This window comes from Trachypithecus francoisi, unplaced genomic scaffold, assembly GCF_009764315.1.
Source record: "Trachypithecus francoisi isolate TF-2019V2 unplaced genomic scaffold, Tfra_2.0 Lachesis_group7, whole genome shotgun sequence".
Taxonomy (NCBI): Eukaryota; Metazoa; Chordata; class Mammalia; order Primates; family Cercopithecidae; genus Trachypithecus; species Trachypithecus francoisi.
In genome coordinates, this window is record NW_022681472.1 from 23,696,789 (window position 1) to 23,722,117 (window position 25,329).

Sequence of the window (25,329 nt, forward strand, 5' to 3'; positions counted from 1 at the left end):
GTAGTAGAATAATTTATAATCCTTTGGGTATATACCCAGTAGTGGGATGGCTGGGTCATATGGTACATCTAGTTCTAGATCCTTGAGGAATTGCCATACTGTTTTCCATAATGGTTGAACTAGTTTACAATCCCACCAACAGTGTAAAAGTGTTCCTATTTCTCCACATCCTCTCCAACACCTGTTGTTTCCTGACTTTTTAATGATTGCCGTTCTAACTGGTGTGAGATGGTATCTCATTGTGGTTTTGATTTGCATTTCTCTGATGGCGAGTGATGATGAGCATTTTTTCATGTGTCTGTTGGCTGTATGAATGTCTTCTTTTGAGAAATATCTGTTCATATCCTTTGCCCACTTTTTGATGGGGTTGTTTGTTTTTTTCTTGTATATTTGTTTGAGTTCTTTGTAGATTCTGGATATTAGCCCTTTGTCAGATGAGTAGATTGCAAAAATTTTCTCCCATTCTGTAGGTTGCCTGTTCACTCTGATGGTAGTTTCTTTTGCTGTGCAGAAGCTCTTTAGTTTAATTAGATCCCATTTGTCAATTTTGGCTTTTGCTGCCATTGCTTTTGGTGTTTTAGACATGAAGTCCTTGCCCATGCCTATGTCCTGAATGGTACTACCTAGATTTTCTTCTAGGGTTTTTATGGTATTAGGTCTAACATTTAAGTCTCTAATCCATCTTGAATTAATCTTCGTATAAGGAGTAAGGAAAGGATCCAGTTTCAGCTTTCTACTTATGGCTAGCCAATTTTCCCAGCACCATTTATTAAATAGGGGATCCTTTCCCCGTTTCATTTTTTTTGTCAGGTTTGTCAAAGATCTTGGTTGTAGATGTGTGGCATTATTTCCAAGGGCTCTGTTCTGTTCCATTGGTCTATGTCTCTCTTTTGGTACCAGTACCATGCTGTTTTGTTTACTGTAGCCTTATAGTATAGTTTGAGGTCTGATAGCATCATGCCTCCAGCTTTGTTCTTTTGGCTTGGGATTATCTTGGCAATGCAGGCTCTTTTTTGGTTCCATATGAACTTTAAAGTAGTTTTTTCCAATTCTGTGAAGAAACTCATTGGTAGCTTGATGGGGATGGCATTGAATCTATAAATGACCTTGGGCAGTAAGGCCACAATATTGATTCTTTCTATGCATGAGCATGGAATGTTCTTCCATTTGTTTGTGTCCTCTTTTATTTTATTGAACAGTGGTTTGTAGTTCTCCTTGAAGAAGTCCTTCACATCTCTTGTAAGTTGGATTCCTAGGTATTTTATTCTCTTTGAAGCAATTGTGAATGGGATTTCACTCATGATTTGGCTCTCTATTTGTCTGTTATTGGTGTTTAGGAATGCTTGTGATTTGCACATTGATTTTGTATCCTGAGACTTTGCTGAAATTGCTTATCAGCTTAAGGAGATTTTGGGTTGAGATGATGGGGTTTTCTAAATATACAATCATATCATCTGCAAACAGGGACAATTTGACTTCCTCTTTCCCTAATTGAATACCCTTTATTTCTTTCTCTTGCCTGGTTGCCCTGGCTAGAACTTCCAACACTATGTTGAATAGGGGTGGTGAGAGAGGGCATCCCCGTCTTGTGCCAGTTTTCAAAGGGAATGCTTCTAGTTTTTGCCCATTCAATATGGTATTAGCTGTAGGTTTGTCATAAATAGCTCTTATTATTTTGAGATACTTCCCATCAATACCTAGTTTATTGAGATTTTCAGCATGAAGGGCTGATGAATTTTGTTGAAGTTCTTTTCTGCATCTATTGAGATAATCATGTGGTTTTTGTCTTTGCTTCTGTTTATATGCTGGATTACGTTTATTGATTTGCGTGTGTTGAACCAGCCTTACATCCCAGGGATGAAGTCCACTTGATCATGTTGGATAAGCTTTCTGATGTGCTGCTGGATTCAGTTTGCCAGTATTTTATTGAGGATTATTGCATCGATGTTCATCAGGGATATTGGTCTAAAATTCTCTTTTTTTGTTGTGTTTCTTCCAGGCTTTGGTATCAGGATGATACTGGCCTCATAAAATGAGTTAGGGAGGATTCCCTCTTTTTCTATTGATTGGAATAGATTCAGAAGGAATGGTACCAGCTCATTTTGTACCTGTGGTAGAATTCGGCTGTGAATCCATCTGGTCCTGGACTTTTTTTGTTTGGTAGGCTATTAATTATTGCCTCAATTTCAGAGCCTTTTATTGGTCTATTCAGGGATTCAACTTCTTCCTGGTTTAGTCTTGGGAGGGTGTATGTGTCCAGTAATTTATCCATTTCTTCTAGATTTTCTAGTTTATTTGTGTAGAGGTGTTTATAGTATTCTCTGATGTAGTTTGTATATCTGTGGGATCAATGGTGATATCCTCTTTATCACTTTTTATTGTGTCTATTTGATTCTTCTCTCTTTTATTCTTTATTAGTCTTGCTAGCGATCTATCAATTTTGTTGATCTTTTCAAGAAACCAGCTCCTGGATTCATTGATTTTCTGAAGTTTTTTTTTGTGTCTCTATGTCCTTTAGTTCTGCTCTGATCTTAGTTATTTCTTGCCTTCTGCTAGCTTTTGAATGTGTTTGCTCTCTCTTCTCTAGTTATTTTAATTGTGTTGTTAGGGTGTCAAGTTTTGATCTTTCCTGCTTTCTCTTGTGGGTATTTAGTGCTATAAATTTCCCTCTACACACTGCTTTAAATGTGTCCCAGAGATTATGGTATGTTGTGCCTTTGTTCTCATTGGTTTCAAAGAACATCTTTATTTCTGCCTTCATTTCCTTATGTACCCAGTAGTCACTCAGGAGCAGGTTGTTCAGTTTCCACGTAGTTGAGCGGTTTTGAGTGAGTTTCCTAATCCTGAGTTCTAGTTTGATTGCACTGTGGTCTGAAAGACAGTTTGTTATAATTTATGTTCTTTTACATTTGCTGAGGAGTGCTTTACCTCCAACTATGTGGTCAATTTTGGAATAAGTGTGATGTGGTGCTGTGAAGAATGTATATCCTGTTGATTTGAGATGGAGAGTTCTGTAGATGTCTATTAGGTCCACTTGGTGCAGAGCTGAGTTCAATTCCTGGATATCCTTGTTAACTTTCTGTCTCATTGATCTGTCTAATGTTGACATTGGGGTAATTAAGTCTCCCATTATTATTGTGTGGGAGTCTCTCTTTGTAGGTCTCTAAGGATCTGCTTTATGAATCTGGGTTCTCCTGTATTGGGTGCATATATATTTAGGATAGTTAGTTCTTCTTGTTGAATTAATCCTTTACCATTATGTAATGGCCTTCTTTGTCTCTTTTGTTCTTTGTTGGTTTAAAGTCTATTTTATCAGATACTAGGATTGCAACCCCTGCTTTTTTTGTTTTCTATTTGCTTGATATATCTTCCTCCATCCCTTTATTTTGAGCCTACGTGTTTCTGTGCACATGAGATGGGTCTCCTGAATATAGCACCCTGATGGGTCTTGACTCTTTATCCAATTTGCCAGTCTGTGTCTTTTAATTGGAGCATTTAGCACATTTACATTTAAGGTTAATATTGTTATGTGTGAATTTGATCCTGTCATTATGATGTTAGCTGGTTATTTTGGTCGTTAGTTGATGCAGTTTCTTCCTAGCATTGATGGTCTTTACAATTCGGGGTGTTTTCGCAGTGGCTGGTACTGGTTGTTCCTTTCTATGTTTAGTGCTTCCTTCAGGAGCTCTTGTAAGGCAGGCCCGGTGGTGACAAAATCTCTCAGCATTTGTTTGTCTGTAAAGGATTTTATTTCTGCTTCACTTATGAAGCTTAGTTTGGCTGGATATGAAATTCTGGGTTGAAAATTCTTTAAGAATACTGAATATTGGCCCCCACTCTCTTCTGGCTTGTAGAATTTCTGCCAAGAGATTCACTGTTAGTCTGATGTGCTTCCCTTTGTGGGTAACCTAACCTTTCTCTCTGACTGCCCTTAACATTTTTTCCTTTATTTAAACTTTGGTGAATCTGACAATTATGTGTCTTGGAGTTCCTCTTCTCGAGGATTATCTTTGTGTCGTTCTCTGTATTTCCTGTGAATATTGGCCTGCCTCACTAGGTTGGATAAGTTCTCCTAGATAATATCCTGAAGAGTGTTTTCCAACTTGGTTCCATTCTCCCTGTCACTTTCAGGTACACCAATCAGACTTAGATTTGGTCTTTTCACATAGTCCCATATTTCTTGGGGGCTTTGTTCATTTGTTTTTACTCTTTTTTCTCTAAACTTCTCTTCTCACTTTATTTCATTCATTTGATCTTCAATCACTGATACCCTTTCTTCCACTTGATCAAATCGGCTACTGAAGCTTGTGCATGTGTCACGTAGTTCTCGTGCCATAGTTTTCAGCTCCATCAGGTTACTTAAGGACTTCTCTACACTGGTTATTCTAGTTAACCATTTGTCTAATCTCTTTTCAAGGTTTTTAGCTTCTTTGCAATGGGTTTGAACATCCCCCTTTAGCTTGGAGAAATTTGTTATTACTGATCGTCTGAAGCCTTCTTCTCTCAACCTGTCAAAGTCATTCTCCGTCCGGCTTTGTTCCATTGCTGGGGTGGAGCTGGGTTCCATTGGAGGAGAAGAGGCGCTCTGATTTTTAGAATGTTCAGCTTCTCTGCTCCGGTTTCTCCCCATCTTTGTGGTTTTATCTACCTTTCGTCTTTGATGATGGCGATGTACTGATGGAGTTTTGGTGTGGATGTCCTTTCTGCTTGTTAGTTTTCCTTCTAACAGTCAGGACCCTCAACTGCAGGTCTGCTGGAGGTCCACTCCAGATGCTGTTTGCCTGGATATTTCCAGCAGAAGCTGCAGAATGGCAGATGTTGCTGGCTGATCCTTCCTCTGAGAGCTTCATCTCAGAGGGGCACTCGGCCGTATGCAGTGTCAGTCACTCCTATACTGAGGTACCTCCCAGTTACGTCACTCGGGGGTCACGGACCCACTTGAGGAGGCAGTCTGTCTGTTGTCAGATCTCAAACTCCATGCTGGGAGAACCACTACTCTCTTCAAAGCTGTCAGACAGGGACATTTAAGTCTGCAGAAGTTTCTGCTGGCTTTTGTTCAGCTATGCCCTGCCCCCAGAGGTGGAGTCTACAAAGGTAGGCAGGCCCCTTGAGCTGCGGTGGGCTCCACCCAGTTGGAGCCACTTTGTTTACCCACTCAAGCCTCAGCAATGGCAGACACCCTCCCCCAGCCTCACTGCTACCTCGCAGTTCAATCTCAGACTGCTGTGCTAGTGGGACCCTCCCAGCCGGGCCCAAATATAATCTCCTGGTGTGCTGTTTGCTAAGGTCGTTGGAAAAGCACTGTATTAGGGTGGGAGTGTCCCGATTTTCCAGGTACTGTCTGCCATGGCTTCCCTTTGCTAGGAAAGGGAATTCTCCGACCCCTTGCACTTCCCTGCTGAGGCCATGCCCTGCCCTGCTCTGTGGGCTGCACCCACTGTCTGACGAGCTCCTGTGAGATGAACCCAGTACCTCAGTTGGAAATGCAGAGAAATCGCCCGTCTTCTGGGTTGCTCACGTGGGAGCTGCAGACTGGAGCTGTTCCTATTCGGCCATCTTGGAACCTCGATTTCATTGTATTTTTCTTTCAGGGATAGTTTTCGGTGGTACCTTCGTAGGTAACATTATCAAGAACAATAGAAGTTTTCAAATTAATGTTTAATCCCACCTTCAATTTTAAAAATGTGGGGAAATAAAAAGTATCCCCTACTAAAGGTTACATTTCCTATTCGTAATTACTTTAAAAACTTGTTTTACTGCAACATCTACATAACGTCAATTTATGGCAAATTGTTGTGACTACAAATTCAGAGATCATCACCCTAGATTTTCATGTGTTTTGTTTAATGTGTTAGGGTCTGAGTAGTCTGAGTAACCCTCCTCCACTAGTAATAAAAACATTTGGGGTTGCCCTCAGGAAATAGCAATATAACGATTAGCTACCAAGCAAAATATCAGCGTTCTGACAGTGAGCATGCTGAGAGCTGGCAAATAAATCCAGTAGGAAAACAGAGCTCAGAACCATAAACCTCGAATAGTTCTGGTTTCCCATGTCATTTCATTGTGAGTTACAGTGTGGCCCAAAAGGGGTGTTATAGCTCCCCACATGTTCAGTAAAATGCGTTTCAGCCCTTGAGAGATTGGCTTCCTTGCTCAGTACACTTTGAATCAATATTAAATGAGGCTGTAGGCTTCTGGAGGTTTTGAAATACAGAACTGATTTTAGAATAAAACGATTGTTTTTGTCTGTAATCATGGTAAATGACCAAATGTAGGAGGCCTGTAGGTTTTGAGAGACTCTTCTATCTAATTTATTATAGAAATGTTATGAGTCATCTTAAAAGGGAGGGTTAACATGTAAACAATATCCGCTTTAAGTAAGAACTGATATCTTCAAAAGCGAACTAAATATAGTATAATGAACCTAAGTTAAAAATGGTTGAAATACAGTATTTTGCATGTAAGCCAATTTAGAAAACGAAGCTTTGTCTCTCCAGTGAGACTTAGTTGAGGAGGGGACGGGAGACACTTCTCTGGCATCTAGAAATGGGGTTGGGAAACAGAAGACTAGTTCACATGCTTTTCCTGACCTTCCTTTAGTTCTGCAGTTTGCTATATAAAATAAACTCAAGATCTGATGTCTAAGATCAACTGGGAAAAACACCTGAAAAAAAAAATCACCAAGAATTTTATCAGCAAATGCCCAAATTATAGTCTGGTAGACTCTCCTTTAACTGAACTTGGTTTTTAAAAGAAATATTGGCACACATTTGTCTTTAGCTTCATGTAATTATTGTAATCATATATCATAATTTACTCCAGGGTTATTTTAGTGAGCACCTCTTTAGGATAAAAAGGACTACAAAAATATAAAGTAGAAACCTTTTAAATAGTGGAAATATGATGAGATTTGAGAAACTGTGATTTACTTGTGTTCCTTAAGTTTTTCCAAATAGTGTACTCCCATAAAGAGAAGGCTCCTCTACACAGACTTACCATGGGCAGGGATCACACTCATCACTTCAGGTCTTTCTTGCTGTACTTTATGAGGTCAGTACGCCTGCTTTCCTCAATTCACAGGGGAGATGCAGGCTGAGAGTAGAAGGAACCTGGGTACAGCTCCATAAGACTGTCTTCAAACCCTTCTGTTGTCAGCTGCCATTTTGCATTTGGAAAGAGGTTCCAAGATAATTTGAAAGTAGTGAAAGACAGAGAATAAATGGGCATGGGATTGGGGGAGGGGTTTGTACAGTGGTACTAAGAAGCTGACTGAAAGCGGAAAGCAGTTTTGAGTTGTGGGGAGTAAGTAGGATAATGGGATAATGAGGTGGAAAGTGGGAGAGGATGAAGAGTTTGCCTTTGAAAATGTCACTGGAAAGCAACTGAAGATGCTTTGAATACAGTGTTGATAAACTGTTATGGTTGGGTACTTAGTAAATTACTTTGGTAATTTACTTAAATTGTTCTTTGATACCATGTAAATATAGAAATGTTTTCATGTCAACCAAAGAAGTAACCAAACCCACTAACTCCTAAACTCTGATGCCCAAGGCTCTGCATGTTTGAGCCGAGGCTGTTTCCCCAGCCTCATCTCCTTCTCCCTATGTGCACCAGCATATTGAGCTCCACACTTGTTCATGAGCAGACTGAACTGGCATTAACCTCAGGGCCTTTGTACTTATTCTCCATGAAATGGTCTTCCCCAAAACAGTACCTCCTTCTGCCATTACACCCTTCGCTAGTACCATTCCACTTTCTAATCTGCCACAAAATTTATTTTTTCTGAGTAAATCATTCCCACCTGATATTATACATTTGCTGCTTTATTTTCTTTGTCTTCTCACTGAAATTTGATTATCAAAAGAGATGGGACTTGGCTTTGTTCACTGTTGCATCTCCTACACACTGGAGTAATGGAGATTTGGGGGTCTGAAGTTAAGTAAAATAAAGTCAGAAAGAATTTAGAAAATTACAAAACAAAATAGGAATGAAAGTTAATATTCAGAATATAAGAAAAAATAAATTGCTATGTATTTTTAAATTGTCAAATGCAAAAAAAAAAAAAAGAAAAAGAAAACTTCTCTAAGTTTCTTTAGCATATGAACCATAAATTTGAAAGAATATGCCACAGAGTAGTTTCTGGCTGTATAGTTTCAACCCTTTTGTCCTCCAGAACATTCACGTTTCCCGTCCTGGGGGGCCTCAGGATATGGGCGTATTACGTCATGACCTCTGGCCCTGCACCTCTTTTCTAGCATTGGGTGATTGTGTGCAATGGGCAGTAGGAATACTCTAGATGCCATTTCTACACAGAATACTACAATAACCCAGCCATAAATGAAAGTAATTATTGTCCAATAAATAGTTCCCAGCAAATCTAGCCTGAATGCATCCCAACTCAACTTTCTTCAGCTCAATTTCAAAAGTAACCACAGCCAGTTGAACACTACCCGACATTACAGAAGGAAACTGGGGTGTAAAGAAGACAGCAGCTATGTCATTTGCAGTGAAAACATTTTGCTTTTGCACATTTGTAAAGGTATGTGACTATGTGAACACAGTGCTAAGGCCCCTCGCAGAACCTGGAAAGGATTTCGTACAAGTAAGGGGCCTTGAAACCCAAGCTTTTGTAGCTCCACAGTAAATCCACTCCTGCCAGCAACTTACAGTATTTGTAGGTACAAAGTAGACAGTCAAAAAATGTTTGGCAAACTAATAAATGAGAGAAAGAATCATGCAATAAAATACATTTTAATACGCCTTCCTTAGCATTGCTAAATCAAAGTGTCCTTCAAATTAAATGGAACCCATTAACTGTAGGTTACATTTATCATATTAAAACTGTGCTCAATAACTGAGTGGTTTGGGATCTGTTCTCAGTTCAAAATATGTCAAGGAGATTTATTAATTATAAGCACAGATATATTGACCTTTTCCTTTTTCTTCCTATGGGGAAATTAAACATTTCTATGTAACTTTGCTACCCTATCAAGTGTGCTTCCTCACATGTATACTCTGAGCAGAGCCATTACTTGGAATGTCTTTTTACTAAAATTATGGACAAACTTTCTTCAGTGCCTATGTTACAATTGCCTTTTTATGAAGGACAAATACTACTCTGTGACATTTATTTCATTATTTTGTGGCTTCTAGGGAAAGAGTTGTGTGAATATTTTTTAAGCGATGTTGTAGTAGAAGGAGCTGAAAAATTGAAGACCTATATTTTCCAGGTGGGGTAAAAATATAGATTTATTCAAATTTTAGTTTAATTGTAAAACAGAGTTCATGTTAGAAAGAAGATTGGGGCATCAGGTAAGAAACCCCGTATTGGGCATGGTGGCTCACACCTGTAATTCCAGTACTTTGGGAGGCTGAAGCAGGTGAATCACTTGAGACAAGGAGTTCAAGACAAACCTGGGCAAAACAGTGAAAACCCATCTCCACAAAAAATGCAAAAGTTGACTGGATGTGGTGGTATATTCCTGTAGTCCCAGCTATTTGGAAGGCTGAGGAGGGAGGATCACCCGAGCCCAGGAAGTCGAAACTGCAGTGAGCTGAGATGGCGCCACTGCATTCCAGCCTGGGCAACAGAGTGAGACCCAGTCTCCAAAAAAAGAGAAACCTCCTATTGAATGAGAGTTCCTGGCCTTTAATGTGCTCCTTTCTTTCTCTTGCCCAGGGCTAGCTTATCAGTCTCTCTGGTCATTAGAAAGTGCCTATAAAATCAAATGAGCTCTTGTAAACCTGCCTCTGAGTATATATTTATGTACCACTGAAAAATGGTGTGCCACTTTCTGGACCTGGAGTCCATCAGAGAATGCCAGCATCAGAATGTTTCTTGCAGATGCTGATTTTTTCCACTTGACATTCAAATTGAGATAGTTGGGAGAAGATGGAAAGCTACTGGGCAAATAATGGTATACTGACAGAAAAGTGCCGGCCTTCCTGAGAGGCTTTCTTTCGCATGCTTAGTTTAGGAAAATGGAATTCTGTGATGCTGTGAGTGGAAATACAAGGCCTTGATTGGACCCATCAACCGTGATTCAAATTACAGGCAATATTTCCCACCTTTATGTGACTGCCTCTTTTTAACACTTTTTACTTTTTTTCTTTTTTTTCTTTTTTTTTTTTGAGACGGAGTCTCGCTCTGTCGCCCAGGCTGGAGTGCGGTGGCCGGATCTCGGCTCACTGCAAGCTCCGCCTCCCGGGTTTACGCCATTCTCCTGCCTCAGCCTCCCAAGTAGCTGGGACTACAGGCGCCCGCCATCTCGCCCGGCTAATTTTTTGTATTTTTTAGTAGAGACGGGGTTTCACCGTGTTAGCCAGGATGGTCTCGATCTCCTGACCTCGTGATCCACCCGTCTCGGCCTCCCAAAGTGCTGGGATTACAGGCTTGAGCCACCGCGCCCGGCCTAACACTTTTTACTTTTTTAACATTTCAAATTAATTTTGGGGCCTAATTGGAAGATACATAATGGTTAGCACGAAAAGACAAATAAAGGTGCAACCATCTGTTTTTGAAATGCTGGGGAAAGAGAATATACATATCCATTTGAAGATAAATTTTTCTCTTAGGTGATATGTGATTGATTGCAAGTCATACTTTGAGGTGTCCTTTCAGAGAGCATGTTCCTGGGCACATTCACTTCCTGATTGCAGTAAAATCTTTTAAAATCTCTGGCGGGTAATTTGCTGCTGTACTGCTGCTTACTACAACTTGAGGTAGGGAGAAAGAAATCAGTTTAAAAGGATTAAGAAAATGAATAATAATCGTTGACTGTCTATTAAAAACCCTTCACAGTGTGTAGGTCTTGTTTATAAGTGAGTACATGAGAAATAGAGCAAGCTGTACTTTATCAGTAAAGCACAGACATATTTCAGCATGAGTAGAAAAAGATAAAGATTTTTTTCCTCCCCTTGGCTTCATTCAGTTGGTGTAATGAGCTTTATTGATTAAAATGTTAGGATCAATAAACATTTAAAATTGGAGTGGAGAAGACCTTAAGGAGGAGAAAAAGGTTACCGTCTGTTGAGTAAACTGGCAATTAAATGCTCTGTAGAAAACTGATTTTTTTTTTCGTTTTTTTTGAGATGGAGTCTCGCTCTGTCGCCCAGGGTGGAGTGCAGTGGCGCCATCACAGCTCACTGCAAGCTCCACCTCCCAGGTTCATGCCATTCTCCTGCCTTAGCCTCCTGAGTAGCGGGGACTACAGGCACCCCCCACCACACCCAGCTAATGTTTTGTATTTTTAGTAGACACGGGGTTTCACCATGTTAGCCACAATGATCTCAATCTCCTGACCTCGTGATCCACCTGCCTCAGCCTTCCAAAGTGCGAGGATTACAGGCGTGAACCACTGTGCCCGGCGGAAAACTGATTTTTTAAACATGAACTGTTAGTTATACTGCTTGGCCTTCATTGGCATAGACTGTTCTGCAGCTCACGTGTATATGTAAAACAATATGCATTGTTATCAGACTCAAACACTAAAAGTTTGTGAACATCATGTACAACTAGAACTTAATAATGAAACTTTAGCCCACCTGGACATGTGTTAATAATAATAATGAATTCTCTGCAATGGTAATGAGACAGCTGCCTCTCGAGTCATTTAACAGCCAATGGAACTTACATATTTCTCCTTAGAATGCAGTTATGTGTAATCACACAGTTGCACTTTGTGAGGTTCTAATAGTACAACAGTAGTGTTTTAAATCCCTGTCTCCTCTTTTTCTTATCAGTGTCAAAACCTACCAAATGCATTGGACTTCTGTGTTAGAGCCTCATAACCAAGAACTTCCATGTTACAGCCTCATAACCAATGAGTTAGATATTTCTCCCATAGTAACAATTGCACTGTAGAACTTACTTTTATTTGCAGGGAAAAATACTAGACAGATCTAGGAAAATACACAAATAAAACAACAAACTACAGGGAAGTAAATGCAAAAATAAGGAAAAGGCTAATTAAAATATGAATATGTTAAAAAAAACAAGTAAAACAAAATCCATTAATACAATTTTAGGAGAAGCATCTAAAATTGACAATTTTTATGGAATGCATGCAAAAGATACTCTTAAAAGAACAATTCAGAGACCAGCACCTGAAAATGTTAACAAATAAACATAGGCTTTAAGGGGTACTTCAGAGATTAATGTGGAAGAACATAAAAGAATGCCTTAAAGAGAAGGAAAAGAACAGCCAGGCACAGTGGTTCACACCTGTAATCCCAACACTTTGGGAGTCCATCCTGGCCAACATGGTGAAACCCCATATCTACCAAAAACACAAAATTAGCCAGGTGTGGTGGCACGCACTTGTAATCCCAGCTAGTTGGGAGACTGAGGCAGGAGAATCGCTTGAACCTCAGAGGCAGAGGTTGCAGTGAGCTGAGAATGCGCCACTGCTCTCCAGCCTGACGACAGGGCGAGACTCCATCTCAAAAAAAAAAAAAAAAAAAAGAGAGAGAGAGAAGGAAAAGAACAAAGACGCACCAATCACTAAATGCTGGTTAGAATATTTCTCTCAGGGCTACTCTGGGTATCACATTTCTATATAACTAGTTACGAGTTCCTTTTGGAACTTTTACAAATGCGCTTTTAGATTGGGTCCAATAAACACATTTAAAAAAATCAATTCTGACCTCAATAAATAGTAATTGCGCTGTTTATTCTTCTACAATATCTGTGCATAGATCAATATAAATCTATTAATTATCAATATCTAGAAGTTAATGATAAATATTCTTTAGTCATTTCTTCTAAATTACATGAAATATCATTAAAGAATAATATTCAGTAATAAAACTTGTTCTAATTCTGGTTACTTAATTTTCTGTAGATAAGTGCTCTTATAAACATAGTTCATCATGGATTTGTTTTAAATTTAAATACTTAATTTCTGACCCCAGTAGTGTACCTTTATAATCTATTTTTAAACTGGCGTTCTATGTAGAAAAATCAGCGGTTCATTGTCTAGTCACTTTTATTTTGGCTGGTGCCTTCTGATTTTGCAATTAGTAATCCACATCATCCCAAAGGGTGTATCAGGAGCCAATGGGGTCTGACTTGCCCTTGCCTTGGCCCCCAGGTGCACCCTGAGCGTGACGCTGGAGCAAGCCATCATTTTGGCCAGAAGCCACGGACTGCCACCTCGCTACATCATGCAGGCTACAGATGTGATGCGGAAGCAGGTAGGTCTCATGGAGATTTGAGAAGAGTTGTTTTGTAGGCCCTGGACTTGAAGATTCCTTTGTTCATGTATCAGGGGTCTGACAGGTGCCTGGATGTGATGTACAGTTTACTAGGCTCACAGGTAACTCTTGAATGAGAAATGCTCCCAGGGAGAAGATGCCGCAGGCACCAGTCTGAGGTTCTGCAAGAATCTTAGAGAACTCTGGAAAAAGGGATGTCTACGCAGTAACCTGCAGGCAGAAAGGGACTTGACTAAGTGGAATAAAGTAGCAGTGAATTTGGCGTTTATGTAAGGAACAAGTAAAAGGACATATGGCATTTTTTGGCAATTGTTAGTGGTAAAGCTTGAGGTGGAGAGGGACAGAGGCAAGGAAGAAGAGGAAAGAATTGAGGGTCCTTCTGGCTCCTGGTGACTGCCAGGGGACTTTCATGCCATACTCAGCCGTGTACATTAATCCAAGGATAAAGCACTTACCTCGAATTTTCCTTTAGGGGATAAATAGCAGTCTTTGGACTGTCTTCGGGTCACTGGAGTACTTACAGGTGAGAATATACTCTCTTATAAATAGAATGAACTTTATTCTATACAGTAGCCCAATAGTATTCTAAGTGTGGTGGTTTAGTTTTTAACTTTTAAAGTTATTTTTAAAAATGCACTAAGCTCCAATTTACTAATTCTGAAAATGCACTTAATCTAGCAGAAAAGATACTTAACCTACAGAAAGACAAATCAAAAGACACAAATGTTATATGCTATTCTACCACCTTTTCTTTGGGCAACCAAAAGAAATTGATTTAACAAATTTCTCTACTTGCTGACTTGGTTTGAGTTGCCCAGTGACAGTGAGTGATTTAGTTTTTAAGATATGCTTTGTAATTATGACTACTTTGTTTATTGGAAGCTTAGTGTCTAACTCCCAGGCAAACATATAAATCCCTCTGGGCTTGCTCCCAAGACTATATTGCAGAATGCCAACAAAGCCCATGAAAAAATCAACTGAAGAGGCCAACATCAAGCTGGTGTCTTCAATGCAGAGATCAGGCACAGGGAGAACATACACATTGGTACTTCTGGTTAGGGCTCAGGAGCTGAAGATTGAAAACCAAGATCTTAGAAGGTCCAAGAGAGATTTGTTAAGTAAAGGTTAGAAATAAGAAGCATGTGACGTACTGTGGGCCAGCTGGAAAGGGTAAATACAGATGTGATTTGCCAGAAGGTTTAGGAAGGACTTTTTGGATATATATACAAATTATGTTTCAAAAAGTAGACCCAGGTAAACTTATGATTATCCATATCACAGTTGAGATTTAAGTTGCTAAGAAATACAGAAAGAAATTAATCACCTTTCTGTTTGATCATGTTGCTTAGTAGAGCATGTGGGAAGACTTGGGAAGGGCCATCTCAAAATTATAGCTTATGACAAGCAAAAGAAACTGGAATTTACTTTCTTTTAGAATATTCCACTAAGGAGGTAGTTATGAGTTGGTGACATATCCATTTCTACCTTATAGATTTGAATAGTCATAATCATATCGAATACTTTAACTTTTTAAAACTAAAAATGGAAATAGAGAATATAGAGATAAAGTAATATTGATATTATGTAGGCCCCAATGACTCACTTAACTGATGTAAAGCTCTTTAAAATACAATGTAAATTATATTTATATAGTATTATTATATTGTTGTATATAAGTATAGTATAATTTTAAAAGTCATGGGATTCCTTAGAAAATTCCTGTTGATATATAAACCTCATTATTTTGTCAGTATATATCACTTGTTCTTCCCCCGAAATTTTTAAAAAAATGAATACATTTGGAATAGGTAGCTTTCTTCCTTTGTTATTTGTTCCTCTGCCCCAAGTTGTGACGTCTCAATGGCTATGAGAGGCAAAGAAATAAGGTTTAACTTCTTTGAAAGATCACAGAGCCTGGGACCCTCTTTTAAGGAAACTGGGCAGACTGGTGACCCCAGAGATTTCTTCAAAAGCCCTCCTGTCGCCGATTCTCCTTCCAGTGTTCAGCAGTAGCAGACAGTGAGATTTGTGGCTGAGGTCCAATCCACAAGCCAACTCTTACCTACTTATGATTTGAGCAGTTAGAATACAAGTCTGAATGAAAGGTCTAGCTTGGATTTTCTCTCCTTTTTACCTTTCAACCTCAGGGACAATTACTTAACCATTTAGACTCAGCTGTTTAGAGATCAAGTGGTTAGATACTTGTCATCTTCAGTATATATTGAAGTATTTGCATTATTGCATTATCAAATTTGTATTATGATATATTAAAGAATAATATTTAGTATCTATTACAGTTTTACAATATATAAATGAATAATACAATGAAAAAACTAAGATTTTTTAGTTTTTTTGAGAATAAGAAGCTTTTTGGCATGATTTATTGTTCTTATTTTTAATTTCAGTATTGTTTTCCTCTACAGATTTTGGGTATATACTTTTCATAGAGTTGTTATTTTAACTCATTGCTTGAGTTTGAAGGAAAGATAAAAGACAGAAGAGAAGGGTACTATGTCTTTCACGATGTTTTGCTAATGATTATAACAACCTTAGGCATCACTTTATGTAACCAGCTGATTTGATTAATAAAAGGCTTGCAGTAGAAACTGTCATTTACATTATAAATTTAAATTTTTCTATGCCATAAATTATATATTCCTAGTGTTCTTTGATGGCAGCCTAGAACAAATGTCTTCTTTTTTTTTATTGAGACGGAGTCTCACTCTGTCGCCCAGGCTGGAGTACAGTGGCCGGATCTCAGCTCACTGCAAGCTCCGCCTCCCAGGTTCACGTCATTCTCCTCCCTCAGCCTCCTGAGTAGCTGGGACTACAGGCGCCGCCACCTCGCCTGACTAGCTTTCTGTATTTTTAGTAGAGACGGGGTTTCACCGTGTTCGCCAGGATGGTCTCGATCTCCTGACCTCATGATCTGCCTGTCTCGGCCTCCCAAAATGCTGGGATTACAGGCGTGAGCCACAGCGCCCGGCCACAAATGTCTTCTTAACCTTTTTAATAAAAACTGGGATTCCAAAGTATCCTGACCCCTTACCTTCAGTATCAAAGCATCACACTGGGCACTAAGAACAAAGACATGAGGTCGATGTGGTCCTTGCCTAATCTCACGGTGGACACATGCATAGGAAAATCACCATGTCACGGGCACAGGCAAGCAAGTCTCTATAGGGTAACTAACCTCAGCATATCAAGACTCAGAACAGGAAGCGAATGAGTAGCTGAGCCCCTCCCTGGCTGGGATAAGTCTTACTCATTTTTATATCACAGTTTCCCAAAATAGTACCTAGTACAAAGTAAATGCCAAAAGATGTTTGTTCAATGATTTCATTCTAACTAGGATAGCTGGAGAAGGGCTTCATGCAGAAGATGAATTTATGATAGGGACTAAGAGCACAGAGTAAGTTTTTGTTTTGTTTTAGATTTAAGGGATACATGTGCAGGTTTGTTACATGGTTATGTTGCATAATGCTGGGATTTGGACTTCTATTGAACCCATCACTCCAACAGTAAACATACCCAATAGGTAATTTTTTAATCCTGTCCCCCTTCCTTCCTCTCCCCATTTGGAGTCTGCAGTGTCTGTCATTTCCATCTTTACATCTATGTGTACTCATTGTATCGTCCCCACTTAAAAGAGAGAATATGCAGTATTTGATTTTCTATTTAAGTGTTAATTCACTTAGGATAATGGCCTCCAGCTGCATTCAGCGTGCTGCAAATAACATGCTTTTATCCTTTTTATGGCATATAGTATTCCATGGTGTATATGTAGCACGTTTTTTATCCAACCTACTGTTGATGGGTACTTAGGTTGATTCCATGACTTTGCTATTGTGAATAAAAGAGAACAGACTTGTGAGCCAAGCAGCCACAATTTGAATTCCAACTCCAGTGTTGACTATCTGGGTGATTCAGGGGAATATTCTTAGCCTCTTTGGTACTTAGTTTCATCAGTATTAAAACAAGGATAATAATAGTACTTGTTTCATAGTGTTGTTGTGAGGATTAAATAAGTAAATATACTTAATGTACTTAAAACAGTGCCTGATATGGTGAGTGACCAATCAGTTATTAACTAAGATGATATTTGATTTGGAACTTGGGAGATAAATATGATGCAGACAGGACGGGAAGGGGGCAGGAAGAGTGTTTAAGTAGAGGGAGCAATATAAGCCAGAGTGTAAAAACGCAAGTAGCTGGAATGTTGAGTTTATGAACAATATAGATGAATTTAAAGTGAAATGTGCCAACTGATGTCTTCACCATGACAAGCATCAGTTTTATTTGAAACCTTTTAAGAAAGCAAACATTTTTCTTAATGGAAATACTATAAGGCTATAGAAAAAAAGCATTGTACACAAATACTGCACACTAGTTAGTAAATCTGTTTTTCACAGGGTATGATTTAGGAATTCTAAAACTAATTTATGTGTTACTAAGAATGAACAAATAAGTTATTGTAAATAACGAGAAGCTGATTTCTCACTGTCTGAGGAAAAAGTTACAAATAAGGAAAGGAAGAAGGCTGGAATCTGGAATGAACCCTATGCTACTGGATTGAAATCACATGTATCAGTATGAACTGATAAATACACATACAAATATGGATAGATGTAGAAATGAATATAGATGTATGAGTATGTTTGTATATGTAAATTAGCCCTGCCTGCTGGAAAGGCCTAGTTGCAGTTATCCTCCCAGTAGTAAAGAGCTCACTCAGTGTCCAAATCTTGGCTTCTAAATACCATTCCCCAATAAAAATAGCCAGGGCCCCTTGGAGAAATGGTAAATTACCAGATGAGACAAGAAAGACAAGTCTGGAACATCTTGAGGTGCCAGAAAATAAAGGAGTACTAAACAATGATGGCAGCATATTAAAAAGGCACAAGAAACAACCAGAAAGAGCTCCCCAGTGGCCAAAACTGAAACAATTTTAGCAAAATAATAATAATAATAATAATAATGTAAGTATTGGATTATATCTCATGGAATAAAATAATTATGAGTCCACACTGATTTAAATACATACTTGAATAAATAAATAATTTAGAAAGAAGAGATTACTCTTTTTAACAGAATTCCAGTCCATAACAAAACAATATTATTGTTGTAGACAAGATACAGCAACGGAGGCTAAAATCAGTGACTGAAAGTTTGAAAAGAAGCAGGATATTGCATAGTCTCATAGTATATCCCCAAACATATTTATTAACTACAGAAAAAAAAAGCAATGATTAACTTTACAGTGGCAAAATCTGGCAGACACCAAAGTGATCAAAGTTAATGTTAGCAGTGATAAGATATGACGACATGCTGTATCCCCTGATAGGATGCACTGAGAAGGGCATGACATCACTTCTGTGATTTTCTTGCCCCAAGTGCATTTCCTGTTTCTAATCGTGAGCAAACATCAGACACACCCAAACTGAGACATTTTGCAAAGTAATGACCAATACTTACAAGAGTATTAAGGTCATGAAAGGCAGGAAGGACCTAAGGAACTGGCAGAGATTGGAGGGGAGTAAGGAGACATGTAAGCAAAAGGCAATATGGGATCCTAGGTTGGATCTTAGAACAGAAAAGAGACATTAGTGGGAGAAAATGAGGAAATTTGAATGAGATGTGCAGTTTAGTTGATAATATTGTACCAACGTTAATTCTTGGTTTTAATAATCATACTCTGGTTAAGTGAAGAGTTAACATTAGGGGAAGCCACATGGAGTATGTAAAGTCTCAGTTCTGTCTGTACTTTTCTCTAAGTGTAAAATTACTTCAAAATAAACAGTTTTCTTTGTTTGTTTCTTTGTTTTTGTTTTTAAAGACTGGTCAAGTGCAGTGGTGAAAAGTGGGGAAAGAGCAGAACAATGAGTTCAATTGATCTGTAACTGTCTGTGAACAGTCAGTTGAGATAACTGCTTTTGGATTAGCCAAAATAGTTTTTCTTAAGTCCGTAATTGCAATTCCTAAATTTCTTCCCACCTTTCTTTTTGATGCCACACTCCCTTCCCTATTTGTTTTCCTATTTTACATCCCTTTTGAGAGAATATGTTCTTTTTTTCCTTCTTTTTATCTTGTTTCTTTCCTTAGTTCAGAATGTAGTAGCTGGAGAGAGAGTTTCAGAGTTTTTGGACAACTCTCCTTAATCTATTCCAAACCCCAAACTCTGGTATTTGGTCCTATGTAGTAATTCATTTTCATGAGGAACTAAAGTGATTATAACTTCATTCATGAACTTGACAGACTGTGAAGACTTTCTCATTGCCAGAGTAGATTGTATTATAAACTCTGAGGCAGAATTACTAGATTTCATAGATCTGCATGGACATGACTTGTCCAGAAATTGCTTCAGAAGTAGTTAAGAAAATATTTTTTTGCTATGTACTAGTAAACTTAAAATAGTTAATGATTCAGGTAAGAAAAAAACAGGTGTGATAAAACTGTGATTTCTGTTCCAGAAAAGTGGTAACACAGAGCAGGTATTTATAGTCTGCTCATTTACTATTTTCAACATCTTTTTTAAATTTTTATTATTTTTATTATTTTTCTTTTCTTTCCTTTTTTTTTTTTTTTTTTTTTTTTTTTTGAGACAGGGTCTCTCACTCTGTCTCCCAGGCTGGAGTGCAGTGGCATAAATATAGCTCACTATAGCCTCAACCTCCTAGGCTCAAGCAATCCTCCCACTTTAGCCTTTCAAGTAGCTGGGACCACAGTTGAGTAGCCGTGCCTGGCTAATTTTTGTATTTTTTTAGAGACAGTCTCACTGTGTTTCCCAGGATGGTCTTGAATTCCCAGGCTTTAGTAATCCTTCCACCTTGGCCCCTCAAAGTGCTGGAATTACAGGCATGAGCCACTGTGCCTGGCCTGTTTTCAACATCTGAAGTATTGATTGCTTCTAGGAATAAAGACAAAGCAACATAACAGGACATTTTTATTAAAAGCATTAATTTTGGAAATGCTCTGATGGTGATATCTGTCTTTCTCTTGGCTAATCTCCCTTGATGTTAAAGACATTGTTGGGATAAGTATCCTACACATAGATGTTAATGGTGTGTTAAATTATTACTAACCCACTGTAGGGATAAAAATGATTTTCCTGACTTTCAGGGAGCAAGAGTTCAGAACACAGCGAAGAATTTGGGAGTCAGAGACCGGACCCCACAGTCTGCACCAAGGTAAGTGCCTCCCCTGCTGTGCCCTTGCCCGAAAGATTTGCCAGCATTTTCCCGGCAGCGTCCTTCTGCTAATGCAATTGATCTAGGATGTGCCCCGTGTCGTACTGATTGTAATTATGGAGATTGCCCTTGAAACACCCAATGGCTAAGTGTGATTACACATAAATGCTCTCAGAAATAAAAGGATATTATTCTGTTTTGCAAGTACTATCATGAATTCAAAAAGAAAAGCTCACACAGGCACTGCTAAAATTTGAAATCCAGCCATGCCAAACAACCAAAATGACATTTTCATTTATACTTCTGTGACTGTACATGCTGTTCCTTCTAGCATGATTGCCTTTCCTATACGCGTTTGTATGGAAAACTCCTATTTCACTGCAAAACCTAACTTAGATGTCATTTTCCCCTTGGAGTCTTGCTTGAGTTTCCTTCCTCTCTGTACTCCCTTAGCATCTTTCGTACTGACCTATGATAAACTTTATCATATTTTGTTGCAATATATTGTCACATGTTCCTTTGCCCAACCTGAATATGAGTTTTCTGGAGGCAGAGAATTTTTTTTTTTGGATTTTATTTATTACTCATCATAGTAAACATCAAATATCTGAACAGATTTCAAGAATGTCTGAAGGAAGAAATGAATAAATGAAATTTTTGTTTGTTACCTCAAATATTTACAGTTCACACAGCATCGTAAGAAAGGACTCCCATTGACTTTAAAATAAATGAACATAAATAATAGTCATCAGGGAAATGCTCTGATTTTGATTTCCCTGGTGATAAGAATAGGCAGCCATCCATCCTGAAGTGAGGAAAAGCTAAATAATTTCTTTCACATTTGATTGCTTTTATACATTTGTATTTTAACAAAAAATAGGCTCTTCCAAACACTGCCACAGGCAAAACACTATTTCTCTTTACAGAGCAGTTACCAGAGTGGGAATGATGGCTACAGCATTTATGAAGTAATATTTCATTCTGAAAAACCATGTGGGTAGTGAAAGTGCTTTCAAAGGGAAAACATATTTTCCCCCTGAAAATGGATGGAGCACTCATGTTCTAATTGCATTTATTTTTAGTGCTGACTCCTAACTCTATTTCATCCTCAAGTTTTGTTAATGTTGTCTTTCACAATTGATTAGGTTAGAATGTAAGGCTTTCTATTGCTAAAGGATTATTTTTACATACCCATTCTCCATCCAGCACCTTGGGAGGCATGGTATGTTTGGATGATAGACCCAGTGAAGTATTAAAATTCCAATAAGAAAACAAGATCATGGCTCAGCAAGGTGTTCTTAGCTAGACCTATAAACACTAATAAACCGTGAGGTGAGGATCAGACTTCAGCACCCTGATCAATAAACCAATATGCAAGCTGAACACAAGAAAAGAAACCATATTGGGTTATGTTGAAAATACTTGAAAAGAAACTCAATAAAATGAGCCAGCCATAAAGTTGACATTGTCTACAAGGGAGTAATAGGCCTGAGAGAGAAAGCAAGAGTAATTTTTAAAATTTATTTTATTTATTCTTTCATTCATTCTGCAAATATTTATTGAGGACCTCAGAAATGCAAAGCACTCTGCTATGCCCCAGGGAGAGTATAAACCTGAATTAGAAGTAGCCCTGGCCCTCACAGAGTTTTCAGTTAAAAAGATGAAGCGAAGAAGGCATAATTACAAGGAAAGGTAGAAAACAGGAATCACCCTGTGGGGGGTGCAGAGAGAATGCCAAGGAGCACGGAGGGGCTGGGATCGCTCCCAACTGAGAACCTGGACTCCAGCCCCAAAGACAGTGAGTTGAAGAACACATTTGGCAATCACAGTGAGGCCATCCATGGGCAAAGCTGGGATCATGTTTCTGGAAACATCTTAATGGAGCTGAAGTTTGCTATCTCTGTCTGAGATACTATTTGATTCAAATCCTCAACCCATCCCTATCAGAGTTTTTCTCTCACCAACCACTTGACTTTTAAAAACATTTACTCAGAGCACATACATTGAATTTCTGCTATGTGTCTTTAGGTGCCAGGCCCCTTGCTAAGAGCTAGAGGACAAAAGACATAGTGTCCTCCACCAGTTGTTGAAGTGCAGTAGAGCAACAATGGAATAGAATGAAAATAGTACACAGTGTGTGATGGAAATAGGCACAGATTGTCATGAGAACACAGAGAAGGGACATAATGCAGCCTAATGACAGAGAGAAGAGGTCACAGAATACTCCTGGGCCTGTCAGCATTGTAATGCATGTCCCATACTGGGGATGCAATAGTACCAAGGACCACAGAAGACATGATGTTCTGAGAACTACGCCTAGACCTCAATGACTGGTGGTTGAATGTGATTCAAGTATAATGTGAAGTGAGGCTGGAGATGTAGGCCAGGGCCAGATCAGAAGAGACTTTTAGGAGTACAGAAGAGTTTTGATTTTAACTTGAAGACAATAGGGAGGCATGCATAAGCAATCTTCCTATCTGGAAGATTTGAATTTTATAATTTATCTCTGGCAACATCAGGAGGGCCCATTTGAGGACAGCTAAGACTGAAGCAGGAGCTTAAAAAAAGATTATGGTGTATTGAAGCCAAGATGAGAGGATGGATTAGAGAGATATTTAGAAGACAGAATCAATAGTCTTTGGACACTAATTGGATAAGGGAGTTTAGGGAAAAGGAAGATTCTAGGATGACCACCAAATCTTTGGCTTGTATAATGAGATGCTTGTGGTTCTTTCCCCTGAGACAGTGGGCACAGAGGGGAAGCACACGCACGGGGAGGAGATGGGGAGCTCAGATTGGTAGTACTGAGATTGAGCATCAATCGTCATCCCTGGAGAGGACATTGTGGACAGTGGAATATACTGATCGAAAGCCAAGGAGAAAAGAATAGGTGGCACTATAGTCCTATGAGTCTTCGATATTTAGGAGGTAGGTGAAGACACAGAAATCAATTTCGTTAAGATGATGAATAGGTAAGAGAGATGAGAGAAGGTCAGGACACACTCAGGGGATGTCAGCACTGAAGAGAAAGCAGAGGAAGTGGGGCTACAGAATCCAAAGTGAGCCATGGACTGGAGATGGTTGTTCTGGAATTCAAAAAGGAGCAATCAGCCATAGTCACACTGCTGAGAGAGTGAATATAATAATTTAGGAAATCAGAAAGCTAGAAAGCAGAGTATCAGAGTTTAATAATTCTGAGGTAGGTAAAGCCTGCTCTGGGGAGGGATGTTTCTTGGACACCCTTGGCTCCAATGCATTTTGTATCCTCCCCTTTAGCAACCTGTGTCTAAAAGATGTGTCCAGAACTGCTTTTGGCATTGGAGTATTAAGATGGATGAGAAACACTTCATGCACTCAAAGAGCTTGCAGCCTAGTAGAATACAAAGACAAAATAAATTTAGAGAATCAAGTGAATGGGTATTGTGGTAGGATAGAATGGGTATGTGAGGAGGGAGTACAAAGGACCTTCCCCCTCCCAGCTTCATACATTGGCTCTTCAGGGCAATAAGGTTCTATTCTTCAAGAACCAAATATTACATTCCAGATGTCAGACTGCACATCCAGCACACTGGCTTTGTTCTCTGCTATGTCACAAAATCTGGAACTCTTGTGCCATGAAAACCTGATTTTCTTTACTTGTTTAATCAGGAGGGGGCATTCTATAATGGTTAAAAGTGAAAAAAATGGGCCGAGCATGGTGGTTCATATGTGTAGTCCTTGCACTTTGGGAGGCTGAGGTGAGAGAATTGCTTGAGACTGGGAGTTCAAGACCAGCCTGGACAACAAAGCAAGACCCTGTCTTTACATAAAATAAAAAATAAAAAAGGGCAGGGTGCGGTGGCTCCTGCCTGCAATCCCAGCATTTTGGGAGGCCAAGGCAGGTGGATCATGAAGTCAGGAGATCAAGACCATCCTGGCTAACATGGTGAAACCCCATCTCTACTAAAAATATAAAAAAATTAGCCAGGCATGGTGGCAGGTGCCTGTAGTCCCAGCTACTTGGGAGGCTAAGAGAGGAGAATCTCCTGAACCCAGAAGGCAGAAGGCAGAGGTTGCAGTGAGCCAAGATTGCGCCACTGCACTTCAGCCTGGGCAACAGAGCGAGACTCTGTCTCAAAATAAATAAATAAATAGCCAGGCATGGTGCTGTCTGCCTGTGGTCCAACCTACTCAGGAGACTGAGATGGAAAGATAGCTTGAGCCTTGGAGGTTGAGGCTGCAGTAAGCTATGGTCGCACCACTGCACTCCAGCCTGGGAGACAGAGTGAGACCTTGTCTCTTAAAAAAAAGAAAAAGAAAGAAAGAAAAAGAAAGAAAAAATAAAAAATAAATGGCTATGTGACCTTATTTAGTCAGGACTTTTTTTCCTCTCTGAGACTCACTTTTCTCATTTGTGAGATGGGGAGAATTGCCTTGGGACAGAGTATGATTGATGCTTTAACCTTGAAAGAGGCATTTACTTTGTGGTCTCCTTTCACGTAGCTTTTATTTTTGCTATGTAGAAACATGAAAGGCACCATCTATAGCATGAAGTTGGAAAGTTCTGCTCTTGGCAGATTTGCATTTGGGCAGGAAATTTGGGCTACCTGAGCTCAAACAAGAATAGGAGAAAAAAGGCCAAAAACAAACTGTTTTCATGCAGGGCCACTGATGTGCATAGGTGGAATGAGAATACAAAAGGGTCCCAAATGATGGGCAGACCAAGGCCTCACACTACCCAACAATTTATCTGCCAAAAAATAAATGTTTCAGTGCAGGATGAAAGTCCAACTCTTACCTATTACATTTCACTTAGAAACTTCATCTGCCTGTTCTAAATTCCCAGAGCTCTGCAATTTCCATTACAAATGTGTCTGAACTCAAATAACCCTGAGTCACTTCCAAGAAGCCTCACAGTAGCTGAATCTGCCCAGTTCCACAATACCCA

General features: G+C 39.1%; 1 protein-coding gene across 1 annotated transcript in view; it reads left to right on the top strand.

The window, feature by feature from the left end:
- PREX2 (phosphatidylinositol-3,4,5-trisphosphate dependent Rac exchange factor 2) overlaps positions 1-25,329 on the top strand; it is a 296,781-nt gene that overhangs the window by 263,978 nt on the left and 7,474 nt on the right. The window contains exons 38-39 of the mRNA XM_033202634.1: positions 13,092-13,194; positions 20,335-20,402. Coding sequence (XP_033058525.1) covers positions 13,092-13,194; positions 20,335-20,402 — 171 coding nt within the window. The remainder of the gene's footprint in view (positions 1-13,091; positions 13,195-20,334; positions 20,403-25,329) is intronic.